The following is a 20,018-nucleotide window of genomic DNA, read 5'->3' as shown; positions in this document are numbered from 1 at the left end:
AGAATGCATAAGGCCTTATGCATAAAGCTTTAAGCAAATTGCTTTATGCATGAGGCCTTATACATAAAGCATATAATGAAGCTAATCTCCATTAGAATTAGTGGTTGGACACAAACCCTAAATGTAAACCATAAGCTTCACCATCTTAATCTCCTTTTTTATGCAACATCCTTGGCTTGATTAAGGGTTGTACTCTCATAAGCCTTTCTTTTTCTACTTACGCCAAAACATCACAAATTTTTGGTTTTTTCTTCTTTTTAAATCAGCCCATTACTCTCTAGTAATCTCCTTCAATACCCAATGTCAAAGGACGACACCCAAATTAAGAAGTTCTCAAGAGAGGGCATCCACAGTTGGCAAGTCCTTGTAAAGTACAAGATGATGTCCAAAGGTTTTTTGCCATTCATCTCTCCGGCACTAAGGTTATTGAACAAACTAAGGCTGAAGATATTGAAGATGATGAGAGAGCACAAGCCATCATCATGCTTCATCTTTTATGAGGCTCTCATTCACCATGTGGACCAGCTTCTGACTGCAAAGGAGAAATGGGATGAGCTGAATAAGCTCTATGAAGCTCGTAAGAATTCCAAGATCTCACTTAAAATTAAAATTTTTAGCTTTTCGAACTCAAAGAGGAAGACAGCATTGGAGCCTTCATCTCTCACTTGAAGGGCCTTATGGCTCAACTTACATCAGCGAATGCGAGAATGGATGATGATGCAGTGGCTCTTTTGCTAGAAGCAATCAAGAAAGGTGTACTCCACCTTAGTCACCACCCTGAAGAACATACCTAATCCCACCCTTGAAGGAGTCATTCAATCTTGTCTTGACGAAGAAAAGAGGCCAAAAAGAGGAGCCGAGTCTTCAATTGTAACAACTTCATCGAATATCGAACAAGCTTTGTCACATCAAGTGATCAAAGTAAGATGTGTCCATTGCAAAAAGGTGGGTCATTAGTCAAATAATTGTTGGATCAAATATCCCAACAAAATAAAATGTAACAAGTGTAAACAAACGGGACATATCACTTCTAAATGTCCTAACAAAGAGTCATAGGCTAACTTTGTATCAGCCTCTAACTCCACTAAGAAATTGTTTTAAATCTCAATGTAACCATGCCTATATTCCTAACCTTGTACGCCTAATGTTATAAAGGCAACCTATGTCCAATACCACCTATTCCAATTTTCTTTCATAGTTGGTATTGAGGGGAGATATTACGAGACTAAGGTTATGTAAAAGGGGAGGAGAAGGGTGTGTGTGTGAACGGACTTATGGTCAACTAGCTCACCTATTTAAAGGTAGAGCTAGAATGCATTGTATGGAGCATGAAGGGATTGTATGGAGCATGAAGCCTAGTTGTATTTTGAGCAATTGAATAAGCAAGGTATTTTCTTGTATTTTGTGAGTCTCTCTCCTCCACATCTTTGAGCTAGCATTAGCACCACAAAATTGTAACAATGAGGCCTTATGCATAAAGCATTATGCATAAGGCTTATACATAAAGCATGCATGAGGCCTTATCCATAAAGCTATACATGAGGCCTTATGCATAAAGCTATGTATGAGGCGTATGCAAAAAGCACTATTCAAGCCACACTAGCCTACTAAACTATTCCCTAGCACTATGCATTAAGCATGCATACATAGAGGTCTATGCATAAAGCTTAATCTATGCATAGATCTCTATGCATTATGAATGCATGCATAGAGCTTATTCTATACATTAAGCTCTATAAATAAAGCTTAATGCATAGATTAAGCTCTATGATTAGAGCTCTATCCATAGATTAAGCTCTATCCATAGAGGATCTACAAAATAAAACCCCTCTTTTTGGTAGGTAAAAATAGAGGAAAGAGAGGATAAAAAGATAGAAAAGAGAGAAAAGATAGGAAAGTACTTACCTCTTTTTGGTGATGTTGAAAGAGAAGATTAGAACACCTACAAAACTAACAAAACAGTGAGGAAATGATTAGTAATGCATATAAAGAAAAGTACTAAGAATCTAATTCATACATATAAAATCAAAAAGATTAAGCTCTATTCATGCATAGAGCTTAATGCCTGCATAGAGCTCTATGCATAGAGCTTAATCTATGCATTATTATGAATGCATGCATAGAGCTTAATCTATGCATTATTATGAATGCATGCATAGAGCTTAATCTATACATTAAGCTCTACGAATAGAGCTTAATGCATAGATTAAGCTCTATGATTAGTGTAAGATTCCTCCCCAGTCTCACTAAATGTCTAGCATCTTTCCCTGTAATCAATCCCTCTTCAGAAATATAAAGACCTTGTTTCTAACTGTTTTAACCTAGAGAGAGAAAATATTCTAGAGAGAGAATATTCAAATTTTGAATATTTTTAGATAGAAAAATATCTCACCTTATTAAAATAAGTTCCCCTGAAACAGAAATTCAAAAAGAATTTTCCAATGTGCAATTGGAATTAATTAGAAATAGGTATAAAGAACCTTAGTCTAAGGGTCTAGATTTTCATAAATCTTTGGATTATGGTCCAATTAAGGTTCCTATGGACCAATAGCATCAATCCATGTGTAGGGAGGAGATAAATCCAAATTGTAAAAAGAAGATACCCAAAAATGAGTAAATGCTCACATAAGATGAAGAGTTGAAAATGTACAAGGTTTATTAGTAAAAAACTATGAGCAATATTAAAAATATGAGATATTTTGGATATAATAATTTTATTATGACACATATGTAAGGAAGGAGAGTCCCTTAAATGCTCACATAAGATGAAGAGTTGAAAATGTACAAGGTTTATTAGTAAAAAACTATGAGCAATATAAAAATATGAGATATTTTGAGTGTAAGATTCCTTTTTGACACATCAGTAAGGAAAAGGAGGACCTTAAATGAGGTGCCTAAAACACATGCTTAAATGTGTTTTAAAATCATAAAAGTTGAGATATTTCATCTCTCCTCTCTCCTCATTCAAGTCTAGTTCCAAAAAGTTAGCTTAACTGACCTAAAAATGGTCAAAAAGTGACCAAACTGACTTGGAAAATTCTAGAATCAGTTTGTTTGGTTAGAAGCTCAAATTTTCCTATAAATAGAAGCCTCCCCTTGTTGAAAAAAATATAGTGTCTTATGCATAGTTACTCTACTCCACCTTAGCCAAGAACTGTGAATTCTTTAATAATTCACTAGTTTTTGACACTTCCCTCTTCTTTAATACCCATTGGTGGCTCCATCAACATACTAAACCAATTGATTGGTTGGGGACCTCTACCGTGATCAAAGAATCAAGCAAATTGTAAGGTAAGTATGGTGAATTTTGATTTTTCTATAATTTCTCAATGTTTCTCTCTTCTCAACCCCTCTCAAGCTTGAGAAGCTTAATTGGTATGGTTTTTGAATGCTATTGAAGTTAATTAATTAATGATAGTAAAGAATTACATAAATTTCCATTTATGTTTAATTCTAATGGTTTTTCTCTCTCTCACAAATTAATGGTTTTTCTTTATCTATGCTTTATTTTTTTAAGGGTTAATGATCCAATTAGGAATCATTCTAATCATTCCCTTAAAGATATGTCTTATTTTTTAAAAAAATAATTGAGATTATCAGTTATAGTAGCGGAGCTATTGCAAAATTTTATAAAAATTTACACATAAAATAATTTCATTCAAAGCATAAAAAGAGGATTTCCTACCATATTCTAGGAATTATCATCCTAGACTAATTGAATGAATTTCATTAGAATCATGAGGAAATTGAATTTATATATTATGCATAAAGGATAAATTTTGTATCAAAAGTATTACTTTTATCATTTTTATTTTATGCATAGAAGTATGCATAATGGATAAAATTTTATATCAAAAGTATTACTTTTATCATTTTTATTTTATGCATAGAAATATGCATAATGGATAAAATTTTATATCAAAAAAGTTACTTTTAGCATAATAGAATTTCATGCATAAAGGTATGCATAAAAGATAAATATTTTATTATAAAAGTGTTACTTTTAATATAATTGAATTTCATGCATAGAGGTATGCATAAAAGATAAATATTTTATTATAAAAGTGTTACTTTTAACATAATTGAATTTCATGCATAGAGGTATGCATAAAAGATAAATATTTTATTATAAAAGTGTTAATTTTAACATAATTGAATTTCATACATAGAGGTATGTATAAAAGATAAATATTTTATTATTTTATTATAAAACTGTAAAGAAAAAAAATGATTATTTTATTATAAAAAGTTATTTTCATCATATTAAATTTCGTGCATAGAAATAAAAAAAATAAATAAATTATTTTAGTATAAAAATATTATAAAAAATAAATAAATAATTATTATTATTTTATTGTAAAAGTGTTACTTTTATCACAATTGATATTCTTGCATAGAGGTATGCATAAAGGATGAGTTAGGATGTGATAAGATGAGTTAGGATGTGTATGAGATGTGATAAGAGGTGTATGAGATGTGATAAGATGAGATAAGATGCATATGAGATGAGTTAGGATGTGATAAGAGGTGTTAGGATGTGATAAGAGGTGTATGAGATGTGATAAGATGAGTTCAGATGTGATAAGATGAGTTAAGATGTGATAGGAAGTGTATGAGATGTGAAAAGATGAGATAAGAAATGTATGTGATGAGATAAGATGAATATGGGTTGTGATAGGGTGAGAATGGATGTGATGAAAAAGAATAGATGAGAAGACGTATGGGGTTATATGAATGGGAATGAGGAAATGGTGTATGGATGTATGCATGTAGATGTGAGTGTGAATGTGGATGTATGGATCTAAATGAGGATGTCGATGTAGAGGTATGGATGTATGGATGTGGAGGTGGATATATGTATGGATGTGAATATATGATATGTGATGTGAAGGAATCTGAAGTGATGAGATGGAAAATGATGTGATGGGATGAGTACACATATAACTGGAATGTGGAATAAGCAATGTGGATTGATGAGGGATAATGTGGAAAAATGTGAGTTAATATAGAAACTGTATTTTGTGACTGTTTGTAAATGCTGTTTGTAAATGACTGTTTTATGTCAAGATTGCTGGGAAAGCATTGTGACCATCTTATGATTAAGGTCGTGGAGACCTAACTGATAAAGTTGCAACCGCTGACGGAGAGTCAATGGAGGACGTCTCGCGTAGCAAGGTCGGCCGAGGTCTTGACCAGCCTCGCTGCGATTAAAATGGTGAGCTTCCGATATGGTGGATGAGGGGCCAAGGAAGCGGCCTATGAGTGAAACGCTAGGTCACCTGTGAAGGATCCTAGAGGATGCTGACCATACGGTGCTCGGGCTCTGGGTCGCCCCCAGGATACCCACGCGTGCGTCGAGGAAGATATTGGAACAAGGAGTAAGAGTTGTTTTCTGAAATCGGGCATGGATCTGGTTGATTGACCTTGCTGGTCTTCAATGGATGAGTCCATGGCTCTTTATATGGATCTGTTGGTTGATCTTGCTGATCTTCAACGAGAGTCCATCTTGATAAGTGATTATATTGTCGAGTATTATGGACTAGGGATTAGGAAACGGCCCCTGAGTGGACAGGTGGTGAGCGTCCTAGTTGCCAATGATGCCATAGATACTCTGATGAAGAAATGATGGGAAAATTGAGAACCAACTGGATAAATTGGAAGATGGTGATAAGTGATACTATGGTTTTATTAAAGGATTGTTTTAAACTGGCTGAATCTGTGAAAAGGTAATTTCATATTGGGTGTGTGAGTGGTGTGACTAGTTTTATTTTTGCATGAACATCCGGCTAGGGGGCCTTGGGACTCTTTCCTTGGTACCCGGGACAAAACCTAACCAAATTCTTAATTGGATCCCATCACTACAGTGCTTGGACGGTTGGCTAACCCATGGGACTGGATGGGATTAGGCTGGACTGATGGATCCGTAAATCGAGACTCAATTTCTGTTATTACGATAGATAAAGTAAATCTCAGATAGTAATTGTTCTATGGATAGGAATCAACGGCTGTGCCTCCTTGGTGGGGAAAAAAGCGTTGATCCAAATGATCCAAGTACAAGTTTCTTCCTTGATCTGACCAAGTATCTTTATAGATGCAGTCGGATCTGTTTGATCAGTAAGGGTTTTGACTATGTTAGAGTAAAAAAGTTATCCTGGTGGAATCACCCGTGCTTTCCGGTAAAAGAAGTTTTTCCAGATTCGATTTTGGAACAACCGACGGATTAGTCTCTTATCCGGATATCCGTGGGCGAGGCCCCGAGTGTGGGACCCCTGTCCCGCGCGAGAAGTGCTACTTCCGCTGCTAGTACCTTGAATCCATTGCTCGGTGAGAACAGGGATCTTACAATTAGAGCTCTATTCATAGATTAAGCTCTATGAATAGAGGACCTACAAAATAAAACCCATCCTTTTGGTAGATAAAAATAGAGGAAAGAGAAAATAAAAAGATAGGAAAGATAAGAAAGCACTTACCTCTTTTTAGTGATGTTGAAAGAGAAGATTACAAGACCTATAAAACCAACAAAAGGGTGAGGAATGGATTAGTAATGCATACATACAAAAGCTTTATGCTGCTATGCAAGCTATGCAAAAGCTTATGTATAAAGCATGCGTGAGGCCTTATGCATAAAGCATGTATGAGGCCTTATGCATAAAGCATGTATGAGACCTTATGCATAAAGCTATGCATGAGGATTATGCATAAAGCACTATACAAGCCACGCTAGCCTAAACTAAACTGTACCCCGACAATGTGCATTAAACATGCATGCATAGATCTTAATACATGCATAGATTAAGCTCTATGCATGCTTCTGTTAACAATCCTAAAATGGGATTGATCATGGTGAAGGACAATGATTAAGCAACATAATTAAGGTGGATTAAACCACACTAAAAACTCCATGAGAGAGAGAGATTGCACACTCAACACTCAATTCTATTCACTTGCATATCACAATGAACCATACAATGATATAGGCATTCTAGCCTTATCCCACATTACACATCATCATCCATGTGGCACTCCCTTTTCCACTCTTTTGGTCAACACTCACACACCATACAATATTACATATGGCATTCCTATCTCACCACAATATCTTGCACCTCTAGGGTGCTTTCACACATACACAACACCGCGATTACATCTCTCAACACCCCCTCTTAATCAAGGTGTTCCACAGCTCACCCATCATCCATCACCCATATCAATGTAGCATTGCACAAATGCAATCGCTTCCTCTAAACACTCCCTCTCAATGATACATTGGAGTGTCCATCAACCAAACATGTGTGCCCGTTTCTACCATCTTAGACACCTAGTCTATTTTGAGCCGACTCACTCACAGCGGAACCACTGAGTCCGATTTTAACATGGAATTTCGGTTGGGAGCCAACCCATGTGCATGCACCTCACATGTACATCGCTCATGCACACATCACAACAACCATTTTGAGCTTCTCGATGAGCTCGGGCATGGTCACCCTCATACCATGGGTGAATACATATCTCATTTTGAGCATGCAAGCTCGGGCACGGTTCGCCCTCATATACATGGGTAAAACAAATACAATCTTTTTATACGTGCAAGCAAGAACAAGGCCCTCGTCTTAAAAAAATAATGATCAACATCCATGGCTTTTGTCACCAAAGCTGATATTTGTCTATTATTTCAAGGCATAGGAAAGATACAACATAACATGTCAGGACTCCCATGATGCTAGATTTTACGTGTGACTCCACCGTCAAAAATGGATACAATACATGTGGTTTTCCATGTCCATAAAACAAGGGCTAAAATGGCTATGCACCATGGGTTGAACCCTTGGATTTTTGAGCCACACATTTTTTTTAAATCTCTGAAATTCTAATTTCTCCATGCCTGTTGAATGCGCCTCTGTGTGCCGCGTTGAATGCGCCTCTGTACGTCGCGTTGAATTTCTTGACACCGAGATGGTCTTCTTCTCCTTCCTCTCGACTGCTTCTGCACATCTCGCTGCTGCTTCAATGTCTTCTCCATCGCCACAGTTTGAAGTTGCCTGCATCACCTCTGTCTTCCTGTACGTGTTCACCTTCTTTTTTACTAGCTACGATGCCTATGCTTGTGTTTCCTCTCTCTTGCACTAGGTGTAGCTACTTGTAGCTACTGTTTTGCTTGCTCTCCTGAGCTACTATCACCGGAAGTCGCCACAACAGCCCAGCCGACTTAGCGTCAGTCACATCAGCTGGCTTTTGTTTTCAAAGCTTGCTTTGCTCCTCTACTACCTACTATCTGTCTGCTTCTTTGCAAATGCCTTCTCCATTATCTCCTATAATTCAATGTGCGGGTTCTATGGCAACGTTTTGATGGTCCTTTCTTGTATGACCACTCTCTTGCATCTTGATGGTCCTTTTCTTGTATGACCACTCTCTTGCATCTTGTATCTGCTTTGAGCTCGCAGCTGATGCCGCTACCAAACTCTGTGTGCAAGCTGCCTTCCTCTTCAAGTGCCTCGATAATGCCATACCCTGGCTGTCTTAATGCTGCTTTGTTGATAATACTGACACTACAAGTTTCTTGGTAATGTCATAAGCAAGCTTTTACTCTCTAAGTCTGGTTGCTCATAGCTTCTTTTAGAACTCTGTCTCAATGCTCACTTTCTTGCACCCATGCTATTGCATCCAAATCTTCCCTACCTTCAGAAACCTCATTTTGAATGAGGTTTTCTCTTCTCAACCATTGACATGGCCTTCATGGCCTCCAAATTAGTATGCTTTTTCCTTCAATGCATGCATCCATTCAGGGGTGCTTCTTCACAAGTTTCTTATAAGAACCAAGGTGCATAAACATGTGGAAACCGCCAAGGTTTCCATCCCCTTCTTTGCTCTCCTTCATTGAGCAAGCATCCACATGTGTGCATCCTCTTCTTGATGCACACATGTGAACTCCATTGAATTCACCATCTCACTTGCCATTATCTTGACAAGCATGCACCTCCATACAAGATTCATGGGATACACAAATCCCATACATAGCAACCCTTCATAGAGCATTCTTCCATACTCAAACACAAAACTTTGAGAAAAAACTTCACAAAACCAACCTTCTTGATGCATAATCAGCAGCATATCTTCTCTTGACAGCTTCTCCTTGACGATGATGAAGACTCCATAGCCTTCATAAAGCTGAAATCTCCATTTTCAGCTTCCTTGATGAGATGAGCAAGCTCTCCATGTTGCAAAACTCCATTTGCAACTCTCTTGGGCAGCTTCTATGCAACCTCCTTGTTGCAAATCTCCTCTCGAATCCTCACAAATGTAAATCCAAATGATAATATGAGTGTAATTTTTTTTTTCATAAATAAGCTGAAAATAATGCTTAATTATAATAACACATAAGCAAGCTAATATACATAATAATCACCATGACCAAGAGTCCACCCAAGCTCTGATACCATGTTAACAATCTTAAAATGAGATTGATCATGGTGAAGGACAATGATTAAGCAACATAATTAAGGTGGATTAAACTACACTAAAAACTCCATGAGAGAGAGAGAGATTGCACACTCAACACTCAATTCTATTCACTTGCATATCACAATGAACCATACAATGATATAGGCTTTCTAGCCTTATCTCACTTTACACATCATCATGCATCTAGCACTCCCTTTTCCACTCTTTTGGTCAACACTCACACACCATACAATATTACATGTGGCATTCCTATCTCACCACAGTATCTTGCACCTCTAGGGTGCTTTCACACATACACAATGGGCCAATAGGATCAATCCAAGTGTGGAGAGGAGATAAATCCATTTTATAAAAGAAGAACTCCAAAAAATGAGTAAATGCTCACATAGGATGAAGAGTTGACTAAGGATAAGGTTTATTAGTAAAAAACTATGAATATTACTAAAAAAATGAGATATTTTGGGCATAATGATTCAATTTTGACACCTTGGTAAGAAGGGAGATCTTCAAGGAAACACCTATTTCACATGTGTGGTGGAGTTTTAAACTCAAAAATATTGTGATATTTTTATCTCTTCTCTCTCCTAGATCAAACCAAATCAAAAGGGAGCTAAACTAGGTCCAAATCTTGTCCAAATTCAGTCAAACTGAACTTGAAAATTTCTAGAAACTAGTTAGACTTGGTTAGAGGCCTCCCTCACCTATCAATAGATCCTTATCCCTTTGTAAAAAAATATGAGAACTATACTATGCCAATATTATATTAAAATAATGATATTTTTTACTATCCTCTAAAAATCCTCTACAAATTAAAGAGATTGGAGCTTCTCTCTCTTCAATCTTCCTTGGAGATTTCATCAACATACCAAACCAATTGATTGGTTGGGGGCCTCTACTGTGATCAAAGAATCAAGTAATTTAGGAGGTAAAGTATGGATTATTATCTTTTTTTTCTTAAATCTCTAAATGTTTCTCTTCTCAACTCCTCTCAAGCTTGAGAAGCATTAATTTGAATGGTTTTTAAATACTATTGAAGTTCTTTAATGTATTGTAATGAAGAAACACATAAATTTTCATTTATGCTTAATTTATAATGGTTTTTAAGCATTTCTCTCTCTCCTCCAAGAATGGTCATTCCTATGACCTAGTCTCAATTCGAATGAAGCTTCTCATGAAGCATTTCTCTAATCTAAAAGTAATTTCTATGCTTGTCTGATTGGAGACCAAAATAATGACTTTTTAATACTTTTATGCTATTTAATTTATGGTAAAATTAAGAATCGATTCATAATTGGATAATGATCCAATTAGTGGTTATTCTAATCACATGAATAATACTAAACTTTATTCTTTCAAATTTATTGAGAATTATCAATAATAGCAAAACGGAGTTATGGTAAAATTTTTAAAAAATAAACACATAAATCATTTGTATTTATATTATGAAAAAAGGACTTTCTACCATATTCTAGGATTAATTTAATGATTCTCATTATAATCATGAAAAAGTAATTTTTATGTTTATGCATAAATAGTTAATTAAGAAAAAGAGAAATTTCTAGTAACCCATTTTTATGTTAAAAGAATAATTCCCATGACAATCGAAATCCATGTATTCCAATGAATTGGAGAAAAATTTGAATGCTAAAATAATGTATATTTTATTCAAAAATTAAAGAAAGATTTTAGTTAAATTTTTCTTTTTGCATAAAACACCATATTAGATAATTTGAAAAAAATCCCATTCCCATTTGAAAAATGGGAGCATGGTGAACTTGTCCAAAAGTTTATCAAAACCCCCTCATGTGACATATTATCGAAAAGATCTTGAAGAGTAGAATCTAAATCTATGATCTTCCACAAATTTGGAGTTAGTATGTTTAAGATATGTCCAAAACTATATGGAGTAATTGATTCCCAAAATGAGATTTTTTTTCCAAATTACCTAATATTGACTTATAGATAAATTTAAATGTTAAAAGAGGAATTCCCACCATATTGGAATTTAAATATTTAACTGAGGAAAGTGTAATTCCTAGTATAAAAGAATTAATGGTGATTTTTGCTTAAATTTTAAGAGAAAATTAAGTTAAATTTATCTTTTTTCTTAGATAAGTTTAAATGGTGAAAGAGGAATTCCTATAACATTTGGAATTCCATCATTGAGATGGGAAAAGAGAAAACCTTAGCATATTGGAATTAATGAGTATTTTAATTAAATTCAAAGATGAAATGAAGATAAATTTATTTTATCTATGAGAAATATTTAAATGTTAAAAGAGAAATTCCTATTACATTTGGAATTCCATCATTTAGATGGAAAAAGAGAAATTTCTAGCATATTGAATTAATGGATTTTTTATTTTAGATGAAATTACTTTATGAGAAATATTTGATTATAAAAGAGGAATTCCCAGGATATTAGAATGCATATAATTAAATTCAAAAAGAGTAATTCTCATGGTAATTGAGATCCAAGAAATAAAATGAGAAGAAGAGGAGTTTTTAGTATAATTCATCTTATGATTATTTATCAAAAGTGAAAATATGGGTAGAATTGATTTTTGTAAATCCCATGAATTCTTTTATTCAAAAGAGGAATATTGAATATAATTCAATTGAGGAATTGAGAAGGAATATGAAAATAGTCGTTGAGAAAAAGAACCTTTAATTAGGCCAAGTAATTGGTAGAAAGTTAGAAAAAGTCCCATTATCGGTATTAAACTACAAAAAGCTATTAAATAGGAATAGCATGTGAAAGGATGTGATAAGATGAAAATGAGATGCGATAAGATGAAAATGGGATGCGATAAGATGTGTGTATAGGATGTGACAAGATGTGAATGGATGTGATAAGATGTGAATGGATGTGACAAGATGTGAATGGATGTGATAAGATGTGTGTATAGGATGTGACAAGATGTGAATGGATGTGATAAGATGTAAATGGGATGCAATAGGATGTGAATGGATGTGATAAGATGAAAATGGATGTGAATGGATGTGATAAGATGAAAATAGGATGTGATAAGATATGATGTAATAGAAATAGATGCGGCTGTGAATGATGGGATGAGAATGAGATAAAAGGATATGTGTGAAAGGGTGAGATAGAAAGTACATGGATGTGGATGTTGATGTGTATGTGGAAGAATGAATTTGAATGTGTATGTAGAAGAATGGATGTGGATGTATGAAAGTGGATGTGCATGTGGATGTATGAATGTGGATTGTGTATGTAGAAGAATGGATGTGGATGTATGAAAGTGGATGTATTGATGTGGATGTGTATGTGGAAGAATGGATGTGGATGTGTATGTGAAAGAATGAATGTGGATGTGTATGTGGAAGAATGGATATGGATGTATGAAAGTAGATGTGTATGTGGATATATGGATGTGGGTGTGTGTGAAAGAATAGATGTGGATGTATGGATGTGGATGTGTATGTGGAAGAATGAATGTGGATGTGTATGTGAAAAAATGGACATGGATGTGTATGTGGAAGAATGAATGTGGATGTGTATGTGAAAAAGTGGATGTGGATAAATGAGATGAGATGTGTATGAATGAGACATGATGTGGATGTGATGTAATGTGGATAGAATGTATATGATGGGATGGTAATGAGAATGAATGTGACGGATGTGAATGGATGAGATGTGATGTCATGTGAATTTGGATGTGAATGGATGAGATGTGATGTCATGTGAATTCAGATGTGAATAAATGAGATGTGAGGTGAAATGAATGAGGTAATGGTATGAGAATATTGGTTGATGCGAGTGGATGAGATGTAAATGAGGAAAGATGTAATGAGATGAAAAATGACGTGATTGAATGAGAATGGGTATACATATGAATTGGATATGGATTAAGTAATGTGGACGGATGTGGAACAATGTGAAAGACGAGAGTTCATTATAGGAGCTGTATATATGACCTGTTTTTAAAAGACTGTTTTATGTCAAAAATGCTGGGGAAGCATTTTGACCCTCTTGTGAATGAGGTTGTGGAGACCTAGGTGATAAAGTTGCAACAACTAACATAGAGTCAATGGAGGACGTCTCGCATAGCAAGGTTGGCCGAGGTCTTGACCAACCTCGGTTCGATTTAAATGGTGAGCTTCCGGTATGGTGGATGAGGGACCAAGGAAGCGGCCTATGAGTGAAGCGCTAGGTCACTAGCGCTTCCGGTATGGTGGATGAGAGACCAAGGAAGCGGCCTATTGAGTGAAGCGCTAGGTCACTAGTAAGGGATCCTAGAGGGTGCTAACCATACGGTGCTCGGGGTCACCAAATATACCCACACCGGCATCATGGAAGATATTGGAACAAGGAGTAAGAGTTATTTTCTGAAATTGGGAATGGATCTGGTTAATTGACCTTGCTGGTTCCCAACAGATGAGTCCATGGTTTTTTTTATGGAGCTGTTGGTTGATCTTGCTGATCTTCAATGGAGATTCCATCTTGATTTTTATAAGTCATTATATTATCGGGTACTATGAGCTAGGAACTATCGAAAAGGCCCCTGTGAGGGACAGGTGGTGAGCCTTCTGGTTGTTGCCAATGATGCCATAGGTATACCGATGATGAAGGAATGATTGAAAATTAAGATTTAACTAGATATTTTGGAAGATTATGATCAATGACACTATGGTTTCATTAAATGATTGTTTTAAAGATAACTGAATGTATGAAAAAGGTAATTTTATATTGGGTGTGTAAGTGGTGTGACTGGCATTAAATATGCATGAATATCTGCCTAGGGGATCTCGGAACTCTTTTCCCTGGTACCCGGGACAAAACCTAACCAAATTCCTAATTGGATCCCATCACTCCAGTGGTTGGGCGGTTGGCTAATCCATGGGACTGATGGGGTTAGGCTGGACTGATGGATTCGTAAAATGAGACTCAATTCTGTTATAGTACGATAGATGAAATAAATCTCGGATAGTAATTATTCTATGAAAAAAGAATCAACGCCTGTGCCTCTCGATGAGAAAAAAAGCGTTGGTTTCTATGATCCAAGTGCAAGTTTCTTTCTTAATTTGACCAAGAGACTCACAAGTTCGGTCGGATCAGTTTGGTTAGTAATGACCCTGACTACGTTAGACTAAAAATATCCTGGAGGAATTGCCCATGCTTTCTGGGCAAGGAAAGCTTTTTCGAGTTCCGTTTTTGTAGAACCCAGGGATTAGTCGCTTGTCCGGACATCCATGGGCAAGGCCCCTAGTGAGGGATCCTGCCCCGCACAAGGAGTGCTACTTCTAATGCTAGCACCCAACACCATGTTAGTGAATTTGGAAATTTTCCAATTCCCATTTTTGAATACTTAAAATAGGAGACATGGATAACATGTTTGTAAGTTTCTCAAAACCCTATCATATGACCTATCGTTGAAAAGCGCTTGAAAAAATGGAATCTAAAGAGCTATAAAGAGCTCATTTTGGATTAGTGGTGTTCAAGTTATGGTTAATCCAAACTTTTTACCATGTGTCCCAAACTTGTGAGAAATTCCCATATTCTCCAATATGGTGTTACCCTCGAATCCAGGAGGGGGTAGAGATCTTTCACTTTATGCATAAGCCTTATGCAGAATGCTTTATGCATAAGACCTCATACATAGCTTTATTCTTAAAGCTTTATAGGGTTGCATAGTCACATAGATTGCATAAGCTTCTGTATGTATGCATTACTAATCTTTTCCTCACCCTTTTGTTGGTTTTCTAGGTCCTATAATTTTCTCTTTCAACATCACGAAAAAGAGGTAAGTGCATTTCTATCTTTCCGCTCTTTTTTCTATTTTTATTGCACCCTTGGGTGCTGGGGATTTGTTTTGTAGGTTTGCGCATAAGCTTTATGCATAAGGCCTCATGCATAGTTTTATGCTTAAGGCTTTATGCATAGTGCTTTATGCATAAGCCTTATGCATAATGCTTTATGCACAAGGCCTCATGAATAAAGAATTATGCTTCAATCTTTATTATACATAAGGCCTCATAAGGCCTCATGCATAAAGAATTATTCTTAAAGCTTTATGCATAAAGCCTCATGCATACTTTATGCATAAGCTTTATTATAGCTTACATAAGGCTTGCATAACGACATAGTTTGCATAAGGCTTGCATAGCAACATGGCTTGCATAAGCTTTTGTATCTATACATAAAGCTCTATGTATGCATTAAGCTCTAATCATAGAGCTTAATCTTTTCAATTTTTTATGTATGCATTAGGTTCTTAGGGCTTTTTTATGTATGCATTACTAATCCTTTATTCACCCTTTTTTTGGTTTTGTAGGTCTTCTAATCTTCTCTTTCAACATCACCAAAAAGAGGTAAGTGCTTTCCTATCTTTCCTCTCTTTCTTATCTTTTTTTCCTCTCTTTCCTCTATTTTTATCTACCAAAAAGTGGGGTTTTCTTTTGTGGGTCCTCTATTCATAGAGCTTAATTGGTTAAAGGAGCTCTAATCATAGAGCTTAATCTATGCATTAACCTATATTCATAGAGCTTAATGCATAGATTAAGCTCTATTATTAGAGCTCTATTCATAGATTAAGCTCTATACATGCATTCATAATGCATAGAGATCTTTGCATAGATTAAGCTCTATGTGTGAGCTCTATGCATGCATTAAGCTCTATGCATGCACTAAGCTCTATGCATAGAGCTTAACGTCTCATGCACGATAAAGCTATGCATGAGGACTTATGCATAATGTTTTATGCATAAGTCCTCATGCATAGCTTTATGCTTAAATCTTTATGCATAAGATCTCATGCATGCTTTATGCACAAGCTTTAGCATAGCTTCCATAATGCTTGCATAGCAACATAGTTTGCATAAGGCTTGCATAGCGACATAGATTGCACAAGCATTTGTATGTATGAATTACTAATCTTTTTCTCACCCTTTTCTTGGTTTTCTAGGTCCTCTTATCCTCTCTTTAAACATCATGAAAAAAAGGTAAGTGCTTTTCTATCTTTTCTCTCTTTCCTCTATTATTATTACACCCTTAGGTGCTCCAGATTTGTTTTGTAGGTTTGTGCATAAGCCTTATGCATAATACTTTATGCATAAAGCCTCATGCATAGCTTTATACATAAGGCCTCATGCATGCTTTATGCATAAGGCCTCATGCATAGTTTTATGCTTAAGGCTTTATGTATAGTGCTTTATGCATAAGCCTTATGCATAATGCTTTATGCATAAGGCCTCTTGCATAAAGTATTATGCTTAAAGCTTTATGCATAAGGCCTCATGCATGCTTTATGCATAAGCTTTATTATAGCTTGCATAAGGCTTGCATAGCATCATAGCTTGCATAAGGCTTGCATAGCATCATAGTTTGCATAAAGCTTGCATAGCGACATAGCTTGCATAAGCTTTTGTATCTATGCATAGAGCTCTATGCATGCATTAAGCTCTATTCATAGAGCTTAATCTTTTCAATTTTTTTATGTATGCATTACTAATCCTTTCCTCACCCTTTTGTTGGTTTTGTAGGTCTTCTAATCTTCTCTTTCAACATCACCAAAAAGAGGTAAGTGCTTTCCTGTCTTTCCTCTCTTTCCTCTTTTTTTATCTACGAGAAAGAGGGGTTTTGTTTTGCAAGTCCTCTATGCATAGAGCTTAATCTAGGGATAGAGTTCTAATCATAGAGCTTAATCTATACATTAAGCTCTATTTATAGAGCATAATGCATAGATTAAGCTCTATATGTGCATTCCTAATGCATAGAGATCTATGCATAGATTAAGCTCTATGCATAGACATCTATGCATGCATTAAGCTCTATGCATAGAGCTTAAAGCATGCATAGAGCTTAATCTATGCATGCATTAAGATCTATGCATGCATGCTTAATACATATTGCCGGGGTACGGTTTAGTTAAGGCTAGCGTGGCTTGTATAATGCTTTATAAACCTACGCATAAGCCTCATGCATGCTTTATGCATAAGCCTTGTGCATAAGCTTTATGCATAGGATTTATGCATAAGGCCTCATGCATGCTTTATGCATAAGCCTTGTGCATAAGCTTTATGCATAAGGCCTCATGCATAGCTTTATACATAAGGCCTCACGTATGCTTTATGCATAAGCTTTAGCATAGCTTGCATAGCGGCATAAAACTTTGTATGTATGCATTACTAATCCATTTGTCACCCTTTTGTTGGTTTTATAGGTCTTCTAATCTTCTCTTTCAACATCAATAAAAAGAGGTAAGTGCTTTCTTATCTTTTCTCTCTTTCTTATCTTTTTATCCTCTCTTTCCTCTATTTTTATCTACCAAAAGAAGGGGTTTTATTTTGTAGGTTCTCTATTCATAGAGCTTAATATTTGAATAGAGCTCTAATCATAGAGCTTAATCTATGCATTAAGCTCTATTCGTAGAGCTTAATGTATAGATTAAGCTCTATGCATGCATTCATAATGCATAGATATCTATGCATAGATTAAGCTTTGTGCATAGAGCATTGTGCATGCATTAAGCTCTATGCATGAATAGAGCTTAATCTTTTTAATTTTATATGCATGAAATAGGTTCTTAGTACTTTTGTATGTATGCATTACTAATCCTTTCCTCACCCTTTTATTGGATTTGTAGGTGTTCTAATCTTCTCTTTCAACATCAGCACAAAAAGAGGTTTAGTGCTTTCCTATCTTTCCTCTATTTTTACCTACCACAAAGAGGGGTTTTATTTTGTAGGTCCTCTATGCATAGAGCTTAATATATGGAAAGATCTTAATCTATGCATTAAGCTCTATTCATAGAGCTTAATGCATAGATCAAGCTCTATGCATGCATTCATAATGCATAGAGATCTATGCATAGATTCAGCTTTATGCATAGATCTCTATGCATGCATTAAGCTCTATGCATAGAGCTTAATCTATGCATGCATTAAGCTCTATGCATGCATGCATGCTTAATGCATAGTGCAAGGGAGCGGTTTAGTAGACTAGTGTGGCTTGAATAGTGCTTTATGCATAAGCCTCATGCATAGCTTTATGCATAAGGCCTCATGCATGCGTTATGCATAAGCCTTCTTCATAATGCTTTATGCATAAGGCCTCATGCATAGCTTTATGCATAAGACCTCATACATGCTTTATGCATAAGCTTTAGCATAACTTGCATAAGGCTTGCATAGCGGCATAGTTTGCATATGGCTTGCATAGCGGCATAGCTTGAATAAGCTTTTGTATACTAATCTTTTCCTCACCCTTTTTTTGATTTTTTAGGTCCTATAATCCTCTTTCAAAATCACAAAAGAGAGGTAAGTGCTTTTCTATCTTTTCTCTCTTTCCTCTATTTTTTTTGCACCCTTGGGGGTGCTGGGGATTTGTTTTGTAGCTTTGCGCATAATCTTTGTGTATAATGCTTTATGCATAAGGCCTCACGCATAGCTTTATGCGTAAGGCCTCATTCATAGCTTTATGTATAGGCTTTATGTATAGGCTTTATGCATAAGGCCTCATGCATGCTTTGTACATAAGGCATCATGCATAGTTTTATGCTTAAGGTCTTATGCATAGTGCTTTATGGCATAAGCCTTATACATACGCTTTATGCATAAGGCCTCATGCATAAAACATTATGCTTAAATATTTATGATGCATAAGGCCTCATGCATAAAGAAATTCGCTTAAAGCTTTATGCATAAGGTCTTATGCATTCTTTATGCATAAGCTTTAGCATAGCTTGCATCAGGCTTGCATAGCGGCGTAGTTTGCATAAGGTTTGCAAAGTGTCATAGCTTGCATAAGCTTTGCAAAGTGACATAGCTTGCATAAGCTTTAGCATAGCTTGCATAAAATTTTGTATCTAATTATATAGAGCCCTATGTATGCATTAAGCTCTATGCATAGAGCTTAATGCATGAAAAGAGCTTCTTTTTTTTTTGATTTTGTATGTATGCATTAGGTTCTTAGGGCTTTTGGTATGTATGCATCACTAATCCTTTCCTTACCCTTTTGATGATTTTGTAGGTCTTCTAATCTTCTCTTTCAACATCACCAAAAAGAGGTAAGTGATTTCCTATCTTTCCTATCTTTTTATCCTCTCTTTCCTCTATTTTTATCTAAAAAGAGGGGTTATGTTTTGTAGGTCCTCTATGCATAGAGTTGAATCTATGGATAGAGTTTTAATCATAGAGCTTAATCTATACATTAAGCTCTATTCGTAGAGCTTAATGTATAAATTAAGCTTTATAGATGCATTCATAATGCATAGAGATCAATGGATAGATTAAGCTCTATGCATAGACATCTATGCATGCATTATGCTCTATGCATAGAGCTTGAAGCTGTTGAGAGATGTAATCACGGGAGAGTGAACGAAGGACGTCTTGTGTAGCAAGGTCTATCGAGGTCTTGACCAGCCTCGGTTTGATTTAAATGGTGAGCTTCTGGTACAGTGGATGGGAGACCAAGGAAGTGGCCTATGAGTGAAGCTCTAGGTGACCTCCTGCGAAGGATCCTAGAGGGTGCTGACCATATGGTGCTTGAGCTTTGGGTCGCCGAAGATACCGGGGAAGATATTGGAATAAGGAGG

At 35.8% G+C, this 20,018-nt stretch overlaps 1 protein-coding gene across 1 annotated transcript in view; it reads right to left on the bottom strand.

Annotated features, from left to right (window-relative positions):
* The window catches only part of LOC147614241 (uncharacterized), a 70,827-nt gene that overhangs the window by 27,547 nt on the left and 23,262 nt on the right, over window positions 1-20,018 (bottom strand). The window contains exon 5 of the mRNA XM_086780494.1: window positions 1,906-1,950. Coding sequence (XP_086636620.1) covers window positions 1,906-1,950 — 45 coding nt within the window. The remainder of the gene's footprint in view (window positions 1-1,905; window positions 1,951-20,018) is intronic.

The sequence above is a fragment of the Cibotium barometz genome, chromosome 42 (genome assembly GCF_041138505.1).
Source record: "Cibotium barometz isolate CiBa-2024 chromosome 42, ASM4113850v1, whole genome shotgun sequence".
NCBI lineage: Eukaryota > Viridiplantae > Streptophyta > Polypodiopsida > Cyatheales > Cibotiaceae > Cibotium > Cibotium barometz.
Note: the sequence above shows the minus strand (reverse complement) of the source record. Positions and strands in the feature narration are given on the sequence as shown.